The following is a 19,366-nucleotide window of genomic DNA, read 5'->3' on the forward strand; positions in this document are numbered from 1 at the left end:
CTTATTTTGCTGATCTGCCCCAGAACAAGCTGGATAGAAGGCGGGGTCAAGACCCTAACCCGCATCTTCAGTCCCTCCTCAAGAGCCGGCAGGTCTCGGGTCGGTTCCTTGGGGAAGAGGAATCGGGAAAAGAGAAATGCTTCTCCCCACGGGGTAGAAGGACAAATACGGGTAAGAGATCTGGAAATGGCCAGAGGCTAAAGCAGTTGCAGGGGTGAGATGGACGGGTTGGAAAGGTGTGTCGGCTCTAAAAACTCTATCCCCTTCTGGGAAAAGTCCGGAGCCACCAGGAAGGTGCACGGATGCCCACCGGGCGGGCACTCCCGGCGCTTGCCGCGGAGGTAGGGGGTGACTTCGCTGCGACCCCGCCCGCATTTGGGGACTGCGGGGCTCGGAAAGTCACGCTTCCCGGGGTGCCCCACGGAGGGTGGGAGCGAGGTGGCACCGCCCCTCCCGGACACGCGTCGAGCGCCCTCTGTCACCCCAGCCGCCCAGCCCGGGGCCGAGGGAAGAGCGGGCCCGCCCAGGTGCGCCGGGGGTTGGGCTGGAGTCCGGAAGGTGCGCCGCCCCGCCCCGGGCCTGCTCCCTCGGACTCCCCCCGCGTGAAAGTGAAAGTGTCGGGTCCGCGGAGGTCGCGCCTTGGGGGGCGGGGCCGGCGTGGACCTGGGAACTGGCGCCGGGCACTCGAGGGGCCATGGATGGGCTCGGCCGCCGCCTGCGAGCCAGCCTGAGACTGAAGCGCGGCCGTGGGGGTTAGTGCCGGGCCGGGGCGCACCGGGGCGCGGGTGCGGGGACAGCGAGGGGACCGCGGGCCAGAACAGGGCTTGATCGGGGCAGGGGGCCAGGGGACGGCGGTGCGGAGGGTTGCGATCCGAGAGCAGTCTGAGGGTCATCCCTGGGGGCCGGGCAGGGGTCAGGTGAGCTGGAGGGAGGGCGCAGGTGGAGGTGGAAACCGGCTGGTGGGGACTGGGTCGGAGGTCAGAAGAGAAGCCACGCCAGCGGGGGTGAGGGGGAGGCTGCCGGCCAAAGGAAGCCGTTGTGGGGCCCCGGGGCCACGTGTCCTTCCAGCCAGGAAGTTTGTGGGGCAACCGCAGAGTTCCTGCAGCGCCGGGGCCACGGCGCGCCGCCCGGAGACCCCGCCTCAGCCCCCGGCCGCCCGCCCCACCCCGCCCCGCCCTGCCCCGCCTCGTCTCGAGGTCCCGGGACGCCTCCGGTGGGAGCCCGCGACCCAGCCCCGCTCGCGGCCGCCGCCCACCGAACTGGTCTTCCCGACGTGCTCCCAAGGGCGGCGGAGAGCCCGGGAGAGTGCGGCCTCGAGCAGAGCTGGGGTGGAGCCTGCTCAGCCGATTCCTTAGAATCAGACAAGTCTAGCGCCCCACTCCTGATCCTCTCTCAGTGAAGTGAGAATGTTTCTTCCGTCCAGGGTGGTGGGGATTCAGTTAAAGTCAACATTCGTTTCCTTTCTTCTCAGCAGGAGCGCTGAGCTTTGGAAGGCAGATTAGGAATTCGTTCATTTTTTTTTTCATTCATTGAACAAACGTTGCTGCTTACCACTAGCCAGTCTGGTGGCCAAGAAGCCATAACCCTTAGATAATTTGCCCAGAGGTCCCACCTTCTGAGAAGAAAGGAGCTGGATTGGAGAGTAAGCAGGAGTCATTCTCAGACAGCCCACCTCTCCTAACATTGGCAATCAAAAGGTGGAGTGAGACCTCCTCTTACTCCAAGCCCCAGAGCTGGAGAGCCCTGTAGGGAGAGACTGGTGCTCCTTCTGCCATTACCCCTGCCCTTGCCGTTCTTCCTAAACACAGTTTTCCAGTGTCTATCTGGTCATTCATTTCCTGTACCAAGGCAGAAAGGTCAGAGACCATGGATGGGGACAGAGGCCTGGGAGTCTGCAGTGGCAGGAGCAGATGTAGGGTGGGGCTGGTGGTTCTCCTCTGGAGAGCACCGGCCTGGTCATTCCTGGTCTCCCTCAACCCTCAGAAGTCTAGGTGAATGGAAGGCATCCGTCTGCTCCCTGCAGCCCAGAGTTGCTCCCACACACCTGGTCCCAAAACAGGGCTGATGACTGTGCCAATAGGAGCTTCCTAGACATTGAGGACCTGTGGATGAGCAGCCAGTATGACTTGACCTGAGGTCTGGCACCTGTCAGGCCAGGGGACTGTGCCCTCTTCATCTTCCATACTGTCCTCTGCCTTCCTGGGGAGTTCCCCGTCCTTCTTTGCTTTTTTGGCCCCAAGGCAATCGTGTGGTCGGAGGGTGTGTGTGTGTGTGTGTGTGTATGTACACATGCATGTGTAAATCATCTAGGTGGGGAGGAGTGTCAGTGGTGGTGGTCTTGGCTTGAGGGCAGCCAAGCTAAAAGAGGAGGAACCAGCTTTCTGGATCAAGGTTCTAGAAAGTCCTTACATCCGAATTCTGCTAGTTCTGGGACTTTTCAGCAGAGGGCTGTGGGAGGGGCTTCCTGATGGAGGAACAAGTGTAACCAGACTCCTGACTTCCCTAGAAAGGGTGGCTCCCTTCTCAACTGAAAACTCAGGATAATTATTTCTTTCTAAGGCGCTGAGGATTAAATGAGATGACCTATATTAAAAATGTGTGTTTGATGGATGTTTTCTCTTCTGTTAATTAACCCCCTTTGAAAGGGTGGAGAAAGCAATCTTTATCTGGATTTCTTGGACCTCAGCCCCAAAGTCCAGTAACTTCTTTTGAGTTTGTGAGTTTTACTGTGCTCTTGTCTCTCCTGATAAAACAGGAAGAAATGGGCCGAAAATGCAACTCAAAGAATTTAGGGAAAGAAATCATTTCCTGAGGTTCTGGAATGATCAGAAAAAAAAATTGGGGGTCTCTAGGTCTTTTGCAAACAGGAGGCATTCCCCATTTGTGGGATGTTTGGTGTGCACTGCATCCAGAAGGCCAGAGCATAGACATGAATCCTTCATAATTCCCACTCCCAACAGATTCTGTTGGTAGTCCCTAAATAGTCCCTGAGTCACTCTGTGCCTCAGTTTCCCCATCTGTATCAGAGATGCTTGTTCCTCGGACAGGAGGTGAGGATTGTCTTGAACAGTCTGTGCAGGTTGTGAGTAAGGTGTGGCGACAGATCCAAGTGTTCCAGGTCATTGTTCCCACAGCTACAGTATTCGTAACATCCTTATTTATCGTGGTTAGCATTCTCCCCAGGAGTCATGGCTGGGCCACTGAGTACTGGCTTTTACTAGTCCCCAGAAGCCAGGTCTGGAGCTGTTAAGGGCAAGCAGTCGTCTCCCCTATTTCAGCACCCCACTTTCTTCCAGAGGGCTACTAACTCTTTACAGGAGTGGCAGACCCTGGCACCAAACCTTTTTGCCTCCTGGCAAAAGTCTTTCTCTTTTATCATGTGCATTTACACATTCAAGGGTTTGTGTGAGAATCCTAGGCAATTCCTTATTGCTATCCTTTCTCTCTTCTCCATCCTCCAGACACCAATCTGTACCCTCGAGCCCCAGAGGCCTGCTGCTCTGCTTTTAGCCTGGCAGAATGGTTGACCTGATCCAACAGGCATAAAAGACTGAGCAAGAGTGGGAGTCGGGTGGAGATCAGACAGGTGATTTCCACTGCCACTGAGTGCCCCTCAGGCTGCTGATGCAACCAGTACACGAGGGAGAATGTCCTGAGCCCTTCCCACCTGGGAGGAGGGATTCTGCACTAGAGCCCTGGAACAGATCCCATGAGACAATAGGTCCCAGGAGCCCCTTAGGATGTATCGTAGCGGGTGAGAGATGCACCATTGTAGATCGTCCTGAAATATTAGGAACTCTCCTGCTCAGAGATGAACTTTGCTCTCTATTTTGCCACCAGGAGAGGAGGCTTTTATGTTTGTATTGATATCCAGGAATTCCTCTTGCTAGAACAAATTTCTCCACTTAGATAATGATTGGGCCAGGTCTATTGATCTTAATCAGGGGAGGCAGTGACATGCTGTCTGTGGGGAGTGTTTGGTCCTGCGCTCTTGCTTGTAACCTTGAAGTCCTGGAAGTTCCACAGCGCAGCAGGTGGCCTTGCAGGGGCTATCTGCAGCTGTTGACCAAGTTAAGAAGAGAGAGGTCAGGAATCAGTTATGAAGACAGAAGATCCCAGTCCTGGGGCCGGCGTGGTCCAGTGCTCACAGTTGATGCTATCAGGCATTCTTCATTGTCCGGAGGTTGTAAGGAAACTCATTTCACAATCTGCAGCCCAGAATTGAAAGTCCTTAGCCGAGAAGCAGCCGGGCTTTGGAGGTGTTTGCCTATGACCTTTTCTCTCACCACACCCTGGGGCTCTTGGGAGGAGCTGAGGTCTGAGCTGCAGTGCCAGGATGCTGTCTCTGTCAGTGCGGGCGTTCTGCTGCCTTCCTGGGTCCTGTCACAGCCTTCTTGCTCAACCACTGGGTGCGCAGGATGGAAACTGCTCTCCCCGATCTGGAAGACAGCGCGTGGCTTGGCTTCTTAGAGTTGTGGCTGGAGACTGAAACAGCCGCCCCTTTACCGGGCTTTCTGTAACCAGACCGTGTTGGGGGACAGGGAAGCCCTCCATGCCCTACAGGCCCAAGAAGATGGAAAGACGAGTGGTAGGCAGGATACTCAGGCGCTTCCCCAACTGGCTGCTGCGAGGACGCCGAGCAGGTCTGGACTGGATCGCCCACTTCCCTTTTTCCGGGGTGGTCCTCTTCGAGGAGGTTGCTTCTTCCTTGAAATGTTTCTTTTTCTTCTTCCTTTTATATTTCAGCCTCCACCTGGTTCCCCATGTGACTGTGCTCGGAGGTTTCCCCTTCTGGTCTGCAGAGTCGGTCATGCCCTCTGTGGGGGTTGGTGTGGTCACAGCCACGTGGCTCTCGAGCCTGTTCTGATTTATTGAGTCCAAGTCTGCTTGGGGCACAATGTCTCAGGTAGTCAGTCTCTTGTCACCCTGGGGCCAAGGGCCTCCCAGGCGGCCTCCCCAGTACATTTCCTTGACTGTTGAATCTGTGTTTTCTTTCCTCCTCTTGGCTCCTTGTGGCTCCAAATCTTCCAGGGCAGGCAAAGAAACTGTCCAGTTGGCTCTGATTCTGTGCCGGGATCTGAGGTGGTGGGCGGGCTCCGGGGACCTCAGCGTTGGCATGGCGGCTTGGAGGTGTGCAAGTTGCCCAGAGCAGCACAGCCTCCACCTGGGGCTTGGATCAATGAGATACCAAGTGAGCCCTGGTGTCTTGGTTTCAGTGCCTCTCCGGGACAATTCGGGGGAAGCTGTAAAGGAACCAGAAAGAGCCCAGGAGCACTATCTGCCCAGCTTTGCCGGAGGGCAGCACTTCTTTGAGTACCTCCTTGTGGTTTCCCTCAAAAAAAAGCATTCAGGGGAGGACTATGAGCCCACGATCACCTACCAGTTTCCCAAGGTAAGGACTGACGGAGGGGGCTGGGGGTGGAAGAGGACTGCGGTATCTGAGAGGCGGTGGGGAGGGGGGTGCCCTTTCCCTCCCTGACCAGGGTTGGAGTCTGGAGCTGCCCTGAGCTCACCACTCCTGTTTCCTGCAGGCCCAGCCCTGTTTTCTGTTATCACCCACAGAATCTAGGTCTGGCCTCTTTGTGAGGAACTGATCTCGGCTCCCTAGCCGGGAAACGAGGCCAGTTCTTCTGCCCTTTTGGGGGGCCTCCTAGTTCTTTCAAATTCCATCCTCAGCCACCCTGTTCTGTAGAGAAGCTTACCTTCTGCCACAGGTCCTTGGAGGAACCCTTTCCCTGGAGTGGATGGGAAGGACAGGGCAGGGCAGGACAGGTACATAGCTGATGGGCAGACATCAGTCTCCTTCTTGTCTGGTCCTGTGGTTGGTGAAGCAGCGGGGTTAGCTTCGCTTACCCTGTCCAAGCGGTGACTGAGCTGGCCACATCTCTTCTCTGATGTGGTCCTCCCAGGAAGCCAGGCGGTCTCTGGGCCTTTCTGTATTCAGCGTGGTCCTGGCTCCCTTCCTAACTATGTAGATCCTTGGGATACTCAAGTCCAACTCAGGTTCATGTAGCCTTGGCCCAGGAAGAGCTCCTTCGGCCCTGGGGTTGTGCCAGCCAGAGGCCCAGGATGCAGTCTCTGTGCAGAGTGACGGGCAGAGATACGCTTGGAGCCACACGCCAGTAGAAAAGCTTATTCTCAGACTGCTTTCGAGCCTCAAGAGAAGCCCACCAGGCCTCAAGCCCTCTCCACCTGCTCGTACCTCCAACAGTCCACCTGTCTCTGCCTCTTCCTTACAGAGGGAGAACTTGCTTCGGGGCCAACAGGAGGAGGAGGAGCGGCTGCTCGGAGCCATCCCCTTGTTTTGCTTCCCAGATGGGAATGAGTGGGCTCCACTCACTGAGTATCCCAGGTAATTGCCCGGCCCTAGGACAGGGGAATCTGGGATGGGAGGAGAAGGGATAAGTGTGAGCCATGTGATTCCTGCGCCCTTCTCAGTTGGAGTATATGCTGATTTCTCATCAGCTTCCTTCCTGATGGGGAGGGACCGGAGTTCATTCATTTCTAAACATTTGTCTGGGGTCCGTCTCTGGAGGCAAGCAATCTTAGCTAACCAGTCCTCTCTGTCCAGAGAAGGGCAAGTTTCTCTCACCTGTCCTAGGAGTGAGAATCACTGCGTTTTGACTGCCTCTGACAGAAGATGGCCTTAAGAGAAGGCCTTTGGTCTCTAAGGAGTCCCTTGTATGGCAAAGTCCTTTATACCTTGAGTCCTAGAACTGAGCTCGAATTTTGGCTTTATCACTCATGAGGTGAATGAACTTGGATAAGAAACACTCCCTCAGAGTCTCAGTTCCTTCATCTTTAAAGTGGGGAAAGTCATTGAACCTACCTCAAAGAGTTGTTCGGAGAATTAAAGGAGGTGATGCATTTAAAGCTTGACACCAATAAGCACTTTAGGTAAATTACTGGTGTTCCGATTACTCTCAGGATTAGTCAGCAGCTCTCCTTGACCCATCTCACCTGCCTTGGCACCCCTCTGGTGCTGGCCGCCGTCCTGTTTTAGAAGCTGGTGAGCAAGTGCTAACTAGGTCTTGTCTGCTCATCCTCAGGGAGACCTTCTCCTTCGTTCTGACCAACGTGGATGGAAGCAGGAAGATCGGATACTGCAGGCGTCTCTTGGTCTGTGCAGCTCAGAACTGTCCCCTCTCCTCTGCAGCCTGCTCCGCTCCGCAGCTGGGGTTGCTCTAGCCCCAGTTGCAAAAGCCAAGGCTCTCTGGCAGTGGTGGTTGTAGACTGAGCACAGCCCAGCACCTGCTGCCATGTTAGTGCCGTCTGCAGCCTCACAAGAATGGGGGCACACCCCCCTCCTCACCCACCTCCGGGACCTTTGCTTTGGTCTTTACTCTCTCCAGCTTTCAAGCGTTCCCCTGTGAGGGAGGCTTCACCACAATCTGCCCTCCACCATCTCTATCCAGGCCTCGTTGCCTTGGCCCCTGGGGCCTCCCAGAACCTGGCCTGGGATTTGAACAAGGTTCAATCCTTGGGTCTCTCTAAGTCACTTTCAGAGCGCCCCCCTCCCTCGTTTTTTCCCTCATCTCTACAACACACATGTTCCCTCTTTGCTGACCCCTGATGGTGTTGGTGCTGTCCATGAGCCATCCACCCCCTTAAGGCCATCTTTTTTTTTTTTTCAGTGACCGCTCTGGCCTCCCTGCTGCCTGTCCCTTGAATGGGACCTCTGTGCAGCCAGGCCTTTCTCCATCCCGCCCACCACCCGCGGTGAATCCCCCAGCCCCAGCCACCAGCCCCGTGCCCCATCAGCCCCAGCTGGGCGGAGGCCCTGGGGGGGCTGCGGCACTGAAGGAGCCTCTCTGTCCCCGCAGCCCGCCGGCCGCGGCCCTCGCCTCCCCAGGGTGTACTGCATCGTCAGCTGCATTGGCTGCTTCGGCCTGTTCTCCAAGGTAGGGGCGGGACAGGATTCCTTGGGGCCAGTTTGGCCTGTTCAGCCTCCAGGTCTGTCTGGCCGCCTGTCCTGTCTGTGCTCCCTGCACTCCTCCCCCACGGTCGGAGTCAGGCGAGGCGCTCGGGGGGAACCGGCGGAGAGGTGCTTGGGCTTGACTTGATTTTCGGGAAAAGTGGGAACTGAACCCAGAGGACTACTTCCCCTGCAGCAGAGAATCTGCTGCCCCAGGGCGGAGAGTATAGCTCAGCGGTAGAGCGCATGCCTAGCATGCATAAGGTCCTGGGTTCAATCCCCAGTGATTTCCCTAAAAAAATTTAAAAAGAAAGAAAGAAAGAGAATCTAGTAAGATGTCTAGTAAGAAGGCAGCTGGAGCAGGACAGTGGGGAGAGCTCCACATCTGGAATTCGGAGTTTCAGTTTCCTTGTTTGTCGAATGCATCCCTCCCCTTCTATTTCATGGGTTGGTATGAGGTGATATGTGAACAAAGCAGAGCACTAAACAAATATATAGACTATGCAATGGGACTTGGGACTTGAGGGGGCTCCCTCTGACTCCTTTCAGGGTAGAAGGGAAGTTGAGGTTTCCAAGGATTTCTGCTGTAGCTAATTTGTGTGGCTCCGTGCCTGAGCTGAGTTCAGAGAGAAGTCCTTCAGAGTGGATGGGACATGTCTTAGTGGCACAAAAGGGCGTCAGTGTGCTCTGCCACAGGCATCCATCCTTTGGAAGGATGAAGGCAGTAAACTCAAACAGCCTTTGCTTGGGCGGAGTGTTCATCTGTGCGGAGTTCTGAGCGATGGAGGCCGTCCCTCCCTGGGGAGTCTCCAGTGGAAGTTGAAGGGCAGAGTGGCACCCAGCAGGCCCAGCTTCCATGCTCCTACTCCAGCCAGGACAAACGAACAAGGTACCATCGTGGATGATGAGTTTACTCTAGGACGACTTCCTGGGGAAGGTCGTCTATGTTGATGTTAGGAGAAAGGAGGAATATGGATTGGTAGACAGAGGATGAAAAGAATATGGCTAGGAAAAAGGGGGTTTTGTGCAGGAGATAAACAGCAGACTTGTTTCTGCCAAAGAGGAAAGAGAACCAGTTAAGGATTGGCTGGACCAGTGTGGGAGCCTCACATATGAGATCTCTGCCACCCGCCCAGTAGCATCCCTTTGAGTCATGTCTCCTGGGGTTCTTTTCTGTGCAGATCCTGGATGAAGTGGAGAAGAGGCATCAGATCTCCCTGGCAGTCATTTACCCATTCATGCAGGGCCTCCGAGAGGCAGCCTTCCCTGCTCCTGGGAAGACCGTCACCCTCAAAAGCTTCATCCCCGACTCAGGCACTGAGGTGGGTGAGCAAAATGGGTGAGACCCTCCCCAGCAGGAGGGGGCGGGTTTCTGTGGCACGGCTCCTCATGGAGCTTCCATTCAGCAGGTTCACATTCAGAGAAACTGAGCCAGGTAGGGAGTGGGGCTTGGCTTGAATTATTCACAGAGCTAAAAATCAAACCCAAATTTTCTGATCCTTCCAACCTGATGCTCACAAGGACCTAGTCACCGCTCAAGCCACCAAGATTTTTATTTATAATAAATAAGCTATGTAAGCTGAGGCTCCTGGTACTAAAATGGCCTTTGCCCCCAGCCCCTAAACTGCCACTTTTCCCCATTACCTCCCTTATCTTCCTGTTTCTGTCCTGTATCTCTAGCTTATGGCCTCCATCTGTCTGTTTCTTATCACTCATCCCCACCCCTGAATCCCCACCCATGCCATATGGGGGATGTTACTGTTTTAAGACACTGAGCGGACAACGCAGCAGGTAGAACATTGTTTTAAGAATTCCAGCCCTGATCCATGGTACTCCGGATAATCTGAGTGTCCCTTTGAACCTTGGTTTCCCCATATAAGAATAAGAGGAGGGGGCTAGGCTTTTTCACTTACTCAAAAAGCAAGTATGAAAGGCCTGCTGTGTGCCAGGGCGCACTATTTTCCGGCTCTGAGGTGGTAAATAAAATGAATGTGGTTCCTGACCTTATGGCGCTAAAAGGCCAGTGGGGGAGGCAGACGTTAAATAAGTAAACACACACATGAATAGATAATCAAAACTTGTACGATTGTGACGAAAGGAAAAGAAAACAGGATCCTGGGTGAGAAAAGGGTGAGAAACACGTGTTGCATTAGGGGGCCCAGGAAGGCCTTTGAGACAACAAGGAGGGTAAGAATGAAGAGAGAAAATGTGGTCAATCAACTACAATTTAAAAAAATAATTAATCAATCAACAACTAAAAAACAAAAGAAGAATGAAGGGAGGAGAGCAATCCAGAGGAGGAAAGAACCTCAGGCAGGACACAGCATGACATGCTCAAGGAACCGGAAGGGGTTGATGAGACAAGCGAGGTGGGGGAGATGGCGGGAGAGGCAGGGCCTCGTGTGCCATGCCAGCGTACATCTGCGTTATCCTCAGAGCAGAGGGGAACTGTGGGTGGGTTTTTAGCAGGAGAGAGACAGGATCAGATTCCCTCCTGGGGGGAGAATGGGGTGGAGACTGGTAGAGGCCCAGCTTTCTGGGGTCTGTGTGATTTTTCAGTGTGCTGACCCCCTCTCTCTCTGGTTGCCCCACAGTTCATCTCATTGACGCGGCCCCTAGACTCCCACCTAGAACATGTGGATTTTAGTTCTCTGTTGCGTTGTCTCGGTTATGAGAAGATTGTTCAGATCTTTGCCTCTGCTGTGCTGGAGAGAAGAATCATCTTCCTGGCGGAAGGTCTCAGGTAGGTCCAGCCACTGAGCAGCTCACCTGAACTGATTGGCATCCCTGGGTTCCAGGGAACAGACCCGAGGGTTCTCCAAGGAAATCAGGCCACAGGACCCGTGTGCTCACCCTGCTGCCTCCCGGTCTTGACTTGCACTAAGTCTAGAGAAATAAGCTTTTGCAATCCCCCGTTTCTGCCTTCAAACTTAATTGCTGCCTAAGCCTGAAGCAGGTCCCTGATTTAGCCCTGAGAAGGGCTTGGAGTACTCCTGTGACAGCCCAGGTGGAGACCAGTTAGGTGGATGCAGACATGATTCTTTTCTTGAAACGCTGAGGGAGGGAGGGAGGGAGGGTGGAGGACAGGGCAGGAAGCCATATAATGGTACGGAAGTCAAGCCCATCATCCTTCACCGCAAACATATCTTATTTGTCCACTTGTTCACCCATCCAACAAACATTTATTGTGTGTCAGCTGTTTACCAGATGGTAAACTGGTATCAGGAAGATACAGACATACAAGATGTGGTCCTTGACCTGAAGGGGATATAGAATTATGTAGTGATTGAAAGCACTGGTGTTGAAATCAGCAGAATAAGGTTCCGGTTCTTTCCTTCAACCTTTAGCTACATGATTTTCTGTAGGTTAGTTTCTTAACTTCTTAAAGTCATGATCCTCTTGTCTGTAAAATGGAGATATTGACTGTACTGACCTCATCAGGATGTGGTGAGGATTAAATGAAATAATCCCATTAGATAAGGAGCACCCCGCGAGGCACACATTGGTAAATGCTAGCTGTGATTCTTAACAATAAGCTCGCAGTTGAGTATATTCCTGTGTATAGTTGAAGCAGAGTAATATCATGTCTTGGTCTCTACCTCTTAGGGGCTTCAAGTTTGAGAAAGATGGGGAGACATGTGACAGAACAGAGAAGGGAGAAGGATCATAAAACAGGAGAAGGTTGAACTGTTCACGTCTGGGGATGAAGAAAGCTGATGACACTGGGCTCACCACCTTGGTTTTTATCTTTTAGGGAAGAAGAAGAAAAGGATGTTAGGGACCCAAATGTTAGGTCAGAGGGTCAGGTGGATGTCATGGGTTTTAGAGGACAGGAAGCTTGGGCAGGGAATGGAGTCTGTGGGTTGAAAATTCTGTACAAACCAGTAATAACCAAAAAGGCACCAGTGGTAGGCTAATCCTTGAGGAAGTGGTGTGAGCTTTTATTTTTTTGGAAATAGCTCTTCCACTCTCGGCCCTGTAGGGAAGTGAAAAGTTTCTATCCTGGGTAGAGCTGGGATTCTGTCCTTTTCCCCCTAAGATCGGTGTTTCAGAAGTGAAGGCGACTCCAGGAGTCCGCTGGCCTGGCCATGGGCTCACCTCTGGACAGTAACTTTCTTCCAGGAGACCCCACCTCTCCCCACTTCTTTCCCACACTGAGTGTTTCAGGTTTCTGAAGCTCAGGCAGGAAGGGGACTTCCAGTCAGCCCAAGTCTTGGCTAGACTCTCAGAGTCTCCATCTTTCTAACTCAGGAAGTGCTAGCTTGATACCAAGAATTGAAACAAGGTTTCCGCATCTGTGTTTATATTGGCCGTGGCTTTGGGGCAATTTGAAGAAACGAAGAGCCATGAAAGCTGGTGGAGAATAGAGAAGACAGAGGGTGGGGTTGTGTGTGTGGGTTGAGGGGGGAGTGGGAGGAGCTGAGGCCCAGTTGTGACTTAGGCAATAATTACGCAGGGATGCTTCATTGCAAAGGGTGGAGGAGCCACCTCAGTGGGACTTTCCGGGTAGAAATTGCTGGTAAGAGGTTCCTGGAATCTAGGAATTTCCCACACAAACACAGGCACCAACCTGGTAGCTTTAAATATTTAATTTAAATTTTATAAATATATATAAATATAAATAAATATAAATATTTAAATTTAAATAAATTCCTGTGCCCAGAAAGCCGTGAGAGTTAAAGGCTGGGGATGAGACATAAAGGGGGGAAATAAGGCTTGACCTCTCTGCTGTACTCCAATGTTTACATATTTGTCTCCTTAACGACACTGGGAGTTCCTTAAAAGCAGGGTCAGACTCATACTTTCTGGTATCCACATCCTTGGCCCAGGGGTACACATAGAGAAGGGCCTTAATCAATGATCTGTTTGAGTGGAGCCATTTCTTCTCCCTTCCTCTCTTTAGAGCTACTTCTCCCTGCCCCCAGTAGTGAGTTGAGGAGACTAACTGGGAAAAAAGGATCAAATAGAGGCCCCATCCTTGATGAGAGGAGCCTTAGCTCCTCCTGGTTTCTGCCCTCCTCTCCCAGCTAAAAGGAGTCACAGCTCTGAGACCAGCCTGGCTCCCAGACTTGCTTTCATATCCCCTCGGGCAGCACTCAGCTGCTGCTGCCTGTGGTGGGCTGGGTGGGGGTGGCGGCTCAGGGAGGTCCCCCTGACTCTGATTCTCTGTGCCCTATCCCCAGCACCCTGTCTCAGTGCATCCACGCTGCTGCCGCGTTGCTCTACCCCTTCAGCTGGGCACACACCTACATCCCTGTTGTCCCCGAGAGCCTTCTGGCCACTGTCTGCTGCCCCACTCCCTTCATGGTTGGAGTACAAATGCGCTTTCAGCAGGAGGTTATGGAGAGCCCCATGGAAGAGGTATGATGCAGCAGGAAGAGGGCGTGATTTGGAGCGAGGCAGACCTGGATCCGGATCCCGGCTCTGCTGCTAACAGCTGTGTGATTTGGGGCAAGAAGCTTAACCTCTTTAAGCCCGGGCTTCCTCAGCTGTCAAACTGGAATGACGATGTTCAGTTTCTAGGGACCCCAGGGGAAATGATGTGCATAAAGCACCTAGCCCGGTGCCTGACATATAGCGGCTGCTCAGTAAGTCTCTGCTTCCTCCTCCTAAATGATTTCCCTTTGGGCTTAAGGGGTAGCACATCGCTTATTTCAGAGGTCACCCAACTGCCCTGAGCCACCTAGTCCTAGTCAGCTGGCTCTGGGTATCCCATTATTCTCTTAAAAAATTATTTATGTTTGTGTGTGTGTTGGGGGATTAGGTTTATTTATTTTATTATTTGTTTATTTTAACGGAGGTACTGGGGATTGAACCCATGACTTCGGACACCCTAAGCACACACTGTACTATTGAGATATACCCACCCCCCCAGTTTCTCTTATGAGCACAGCTGGTCTATACAACACACACCCCACTGGAATTTATCCGCATTGCTTGGAAGTGAACTAACATAGCCTTCCTGAAAACAATGAGTCTTGAAAATGCTGATTTTTTTTTTTCTGTAGCAAGGATCATCTTTCTGATTAGCTCAGAGCTCAGTTGGCTAATGAAGATATAGATCCAAATCCCCTTTGATTTTGTCAGCTTCTTATTTCTTGGCAGTGCCCCCAGTACACCAGAGAGCTCAGTGGTGAAAATGGGCATACGTAACATAAATCTATCTCCAGCGTTTGGAAGAACAACTCAAAACAGGGGCTTTGCTTGAGTTGTCAGTAGGAACTTTCAAAATATAGCATCTTCCTGCAATCTCAAGCCAGAAAAGCTACTTAGCTGTGTCTGCACTGGCTGACCATGGACTCCCTCTGTGTAGACAAAGGGCCTATGAAGGGGAGAGGCCGGGTCCAGGAGTAAGGTAGGAAGGCATGAGACCAGCCCTAGTGGGAAGATTCTCATTTACATAAGAAATAACTGAGGTCCAGTGAACTCAACTGACTTATCTGAGGCTGCACAGGCGATGATGGAGGTAGAACCAAAAGACCTTCTTACAAAGTGCTGCTGGGAGATAGAGAAGCAGGCTGTTTCCCGTCCTTGCGTCCCCGGTCCGCCCAGCCCTCCTCAGAACTGCTGAGTACACATGCCCTTTGAGCCAGCCTTTGCCTTGTGACTAACTGGGCCAGAGTATCAGCCCCATGTTTAGCAATAAGACTTAGGATGTCCCAACCCCAGAAGTTTTGAAACTTCCTGATGCTGCAGCTCCCGCCCCTTGGAAGCTGTGGCTCCTCCCCCAGTGGCGTGGTGGGAAGACACCCCAAGGTTAATAGGACTCCAGTTTCTACTGTCTTAGAGCCTTGGCTTGTTTTATTTCTCAGCAGCTGCTCTGTGAAGCGGGCAGGGGATGAGGAAGGCAGAGGGCTGGGGGCCAGGGTAGGGGTAGGGGGATTCCGACTCCCCATGTCAGCAGCTCTCTGGAAGGGACTGCTTGACAGGCAGTAATACCCCAAATACTGGAAAGATTTCTGGGAACAACTTCACAAAAAAAATGTTCCACACGCTTACCTCCCCCTCCCGCCCCCACCCCAGAGTGAAGAGCCTGCCCTGAATAAAGGCATCTGAGCTGATGTATACAAGAGGTTTCAGGCCTGAACTAGTTCAACTTTCCTTCCTTGATGATGGATAATTACAGGGCCCTCTCTGTCTTTTGGCACGCTTTCCAGTTCCTCTCTTTCTTTTTATTTAGAAGAAGGGAGCACAGAGGGATCATTCACCCTCTGGTCAAGACTAAGGGTCACAAACTGAAAAGAGGGGCCCAGCGGGCACCCGCGTGGCCAGCGCCGGCGTTGGGGGCTTACGCTCATCTGTTGAGCACACGCCTTGACTAAAGGAGGCAGCTGCACTCAGTTCCACCTTAACGTGGACCAGTGTCAGAGCTCCTACCTTGTTCAGGGAAGCCCCAAATCCCAAGTTGATGTGAACGTTTCCATTTAAGTACTGGAAATTCATTCAATTATTTATAAAATACTCTGAGGCTCAAAGATGCAGATCTGCCGGTTGGAATCCAACCAGCAGGATGCCTGTTCGCCATCTCAGGTCTAGACTGAAGGCCCCTCAGGCAGGGACGCAGCTGGCGCTAGAACTCAGGTCCCCCAGGTTCCAGTCCTGGTCTCGTTCCGCCTGCAGCCTATGGACACATGGTCTCCTCACCGCCTTTCCTTCCCTCTTCCTGCTGACCCTGGGCTCATCTCCTTCTCTTGCTGTTTCCTGCTGGGAGGCCCAAAGCTCTGAGGGCTTTTTTTTATTTTTTTATTTTTTTTATTTATTTTTTATTTTTTTTTATTTTTTTATTTTTTTTATTTTTTTATTTTTTTTATTTTTTATTTTTATTTATTTATTTTTTTATTATTTTTTATTTTTTTTATTTTTTAATTTTTTTTATTTTTTTTTTTTTGCTTTTTAAAAAAAACTTTTTTTTAATTTATCAAAAGGCCTGCTTTAGTGACATGCTAGTCCCACCAGAAATTTACCCCAATACCCCTTTGTCAGTAACATGCTAAAGTTGACCAGCCAACTCGTATTTCCAAACCTGCGTGTACAAGTACATGTGTGTCTTTGAAACCAAAGTCCCGGGGCTCAGGTGTCTGCTTCTGCTATCACGGGCTTTCCACCTGCTAATTTTGACCAGTGTCCACTCCTCCAGAAGGGTGGGCAGGGCACAGAGACACCCTGGGGTGGTAGTGAGGGAGTAACAGCCCTGAACTGCCAATATTCAATGGCTGAGGGCTTTTTTTTTAAAATAGAAGTGCAGGCAGTTGGACCTAAGGTTGTTGTAAGCATTCAAAAGTCGACATCCTTGTCCTAAAGCCAACCAGAGGGAAGGGAGCTGAGGAGAGCTGTGGGGAGAGGGCGGCAATCCCAGGGACAGCACAATCTCGGCTTGGAAACTGGTTCTACTGTCTGTTAGCAGTATTACCTCGGGCAGCTTAACTTCTTTGGGTCCGTCTCCTCACCTGCAAAACAGGCATAGTACCTGCCTCGACAGGACCGCTGGGAGGATTAAATGAGATAAAATCGGCAAAGCAGTTACGGTGTGTGCCTTGTACTAAATGTCCCACATGTAAAAGCTGTTAGTGTGAACCTCGTTTTACCAAGGGAGTGAGTGGCTATGTGGTACCTGTACTCTGTACCCCTTCTCCCTCAGCTCTCTTCCTTACTCCCCCTTCCCACACCCTCATCCCCTTTCCCCAGGAAAGAGGGGAATGGTGAGAAAGGAGACCATCAGCCAGGAAATGAGAATTGCAGATGCTGCCTTGGTTGCTGCTTGGGCTGAAAGGTACAGCCACAGGCAGACGTGGAGGTGCTGAGGCCTCCGAGAGCTATGAAGAAAGGGGAAGAGATCAAGCTGTCCTGCGTTTCTTTCAGGTCCTGTTGGTGAATCTCTGTGAAGGAACCTTCTTAATGTCAGTAAGTGTCTGGGTTCAGACCCCCGTCAGCCCCCCCACCAGCTCAACTGCTCTAGTCTCACTGATGCTCCACTCACTTCAACCAACTTTAAGTACTTTTGTTGAGTGAGAACTCACGCTAACAAGACCTCTCCGCTCTCAAGGAGCCCACGACAAAGACGCACGTGACTTCACCAGGCGATTGGTGTTAGTGCCTTTAGAGCAAGGATATAAACCAAGTACTACAGGGATGGAGAGACTTGCTAATGTTTAGAGTTAGACTGACAATCAAGAAACAGCTTCTGTTTGTTTCTCTATGTGGCCGATTGTTTGGGGGTGAAGTTGGGGGCAAATTTCATGCCCTCCTCACACTCTCTGCCAACGCCTCCCTCCACACCTCCTTCCTGACTGCTTGACCTCTGAGCTCTGTCCTTTCCTAGGTTGGTGACGAAAAAGACATCCTACCACCCAAGCTCCAGGATGACCTGTTAGACTCTCTGGGTCAGAAGATCAAGGAGTTACAGAGTAAGTCCTACCCTTTCTGCAAAGAGCTTGAGGGCATGATTCCCAACAATTCCCTTCCAGAACTCAAATGAATTCACTCAGCAGCCCTGGGCTAGTCCCAGAGGCCTGGATTCTAGGGCAAGTGTGAGTATGAGGTTTTAGTCTTCCTAAGCAATGGTGGAGAACCCAGACCCAGTCTCCCATTTTAATCAGTCATCAGTAATTATGAACCCTACTGCATCCCTTCCCCAAGAACTTTCAGCCTGCAACGAAAGCCACTTGGAGATAGAAGTGGGTGGTTTCAGCCATCTGTTACCCTCTGAGATGATCTCTCTCTGTCCTCTGCAGCTCCAGAACAAATCAACGAGCACGTTTCAGGCCCTTTTGTGCAGTTCTTCGTCAAGACTGTGGGCCACTATGCCTCCTACATCAAGCGGGAGGCAAACGGGCAAGGCCACTTCCAAGAACGGGCCTTCTATAAGGCTCTGACCTCCAAGGCCAACCGCCGATTTGTGAAGAAGTTTGTGAAGACACAGCTCTTCTCCCTTTTCATCCAGGAAGCTGAGAAGAGCAAGCAACCTCCTGCAGGTATACAGGGACAGCCCCCTATCAATCTAAGCCCAGAGGGTCACTGCCTCCAAGTCAGGTGTGGCCCTAGGATGACGAGGAGGGAGGAGAGGGCACTCCTCTGTAGAAACCCACAACACAGCTGTCATCTTTTCAAGTCGGATTGGAAAGAGAGACCCTGAAGCCTAAGGAAAATGCCTTCTGGGCTGACATTTTGCAGAGGTTGCTCTATTCATCAGCCAGCAGGAGGCCCTGTGCTCTTTGTTTTAGTCTGGAGTTAATTCCTATTAGTTATTCTTTGCTTTAGGCCTCTGTGGGCCAAAGTGAATACCCGGGTCTCCAGAGGCCTGTGAAGGCATGGGAATCCTGGCAGGAATGTGGGGGCGGGGGAGCACAGGCAGCAGACAGAGAGGATATTTCGGACCCTCGCTCCTGAGCTCATCTTGGTCTGCCTGGCTGGATTAGATGCCTCTAACACCTGTATGTGAACCCACAGGCTATTTCCAACAGAAAATACTTGAATATGAGGAACAGAAGAAACAGAAGAAATCAAAGGAAAAGACTGTGAAATAAGAGCTGTAGTGAACAGGCGTGACTAGACCGACAAGCCAGTTTTGGACTTTGGCCCCTGCCAGCACGGCAGGATCAGCGAAGCCCTCAGTCCCCAGAATCCACAGCCTTCTTCCGAGTCCTGGTAACAAGGTCTTGCTTCAAGTTGGTGTCTTGAATTTGGGATCTCTGGAATCAGCTATCTCAGGACTTTGGAAGGCTCTGACTTCTGTGCTCATGGAGCTGGGCACAAAGCTGCCTTTTCTGCAGAGGTGACACAGGGCAGCAGACAGTTGTACCGAGTGTTGTAGAATCTTCGATGTTGCTGTCACTGCCCCCTCCCACTATTACAAAATCCTCAAAAGAGGGACCAGTTATGGCCCAAAGGCCACATAGAAAAAGAGGTCTGTGGACATGTGAGGATAAGAATAAAGATGACAACCTTCTTGTCCTTTATATGTGTATCTCTGGCTTCCACTCTGGAGAGAGAACCAGCAAAACAAGGATAGATGTGAGACTAAACTGGACTAGACGTGGAGGACCTGGTAATAGTGCCCAGAACTCAGGCTGTGTTCGGAGCGGCAGAATTACACAGGGGTCAGCAGAGTCTCTAACAGGAAGGGTGAGGGAACCTGGTAAAAGCAGCAACAGCACCAGGGGCAGGGCGGCAGTTCTTGGTTCTCCTTAGGTTGGGCTTTCCAGAGTCCTGGGAGGAAAGGCTGCTGCCAGAGTGAAGCATTTGTAGTCCAGGCTGGCTTGAGGGTAGGCATTTCAGTTGACAGAAGCCAGTGAAGAACACTGCACTGCTTCCAAAAATTGGTCTGTCTGCCCGTCACTTCCGGTTTGGAACTTTCTGTTTAGACACCCTCCTTCCTACTTTGTCGAGAAGCCCAGGTCAACTCTTTAGCTCAAGGCAGAGGGATCCTCACATTGATACTTTTTCCCCTTTGGG

At 51.9% G+C, this 19,366-nt stretch overlaps 1 protein-coding gene across 2 annotated transcripts; it reads left to right on the forward strand.

Moving 5' to 3' along the window:
• Positions 1-511: 511 nt before the first annotated feature.
• On the forward strand, positions 512-18,870 carry DENND2D (DENN domain containing 2D). Of its 2 annotated transcripts, none has more exons than XM_072968032.1 (12): positions 512-752; positions 5,217-5,392; positions 6,240-6,352; positions 7,050-7,119; positions 7,824-7,901; positions 9,097-9,237; positions 10,510-10,658; positions 13,099-13,276; positions 16,775-16,816; positions 17,235-17,319; positions 17,647-17,886; positions 18,362-18,870. In XM_072968032.1, exons 1-12 carry the CDS (start codon positions 695-697, stop codon positions 18,436-18,438), a joined length of 1,407 nt encoding a protein of 468 aa, XP_072824133.1. In that variant the 5' UTR covers positions 512-694; the 3' UTR covers positions 18,439-18,870. The 2 variants fall into 2 exon arrangements, with proteins under 2 accessions (XP_072824133.1, XP_006197508.1); XM_006197446.4 differs by lacking the exon at positions 512-752 and adding an exon at positions 4,333-4,643.
• Positions 18,871-19,366: the final 496 nt, after the last annotated feature.

This window comes from Vicugna pacos, chromosome 9 (assembly GCF_048564905.1).
Source record: "Vicugna pacos chromosome 9, VicPac4, whole genome shotgun sequence".
In the NCBI taxonomy this organism is placed as follows: domain Eukaryota; kingdom Metazoa; phylum Chordata; class Mammalia; order Artiodactyla; family Camelidae; genus Vicugna; species Vicugna pacos.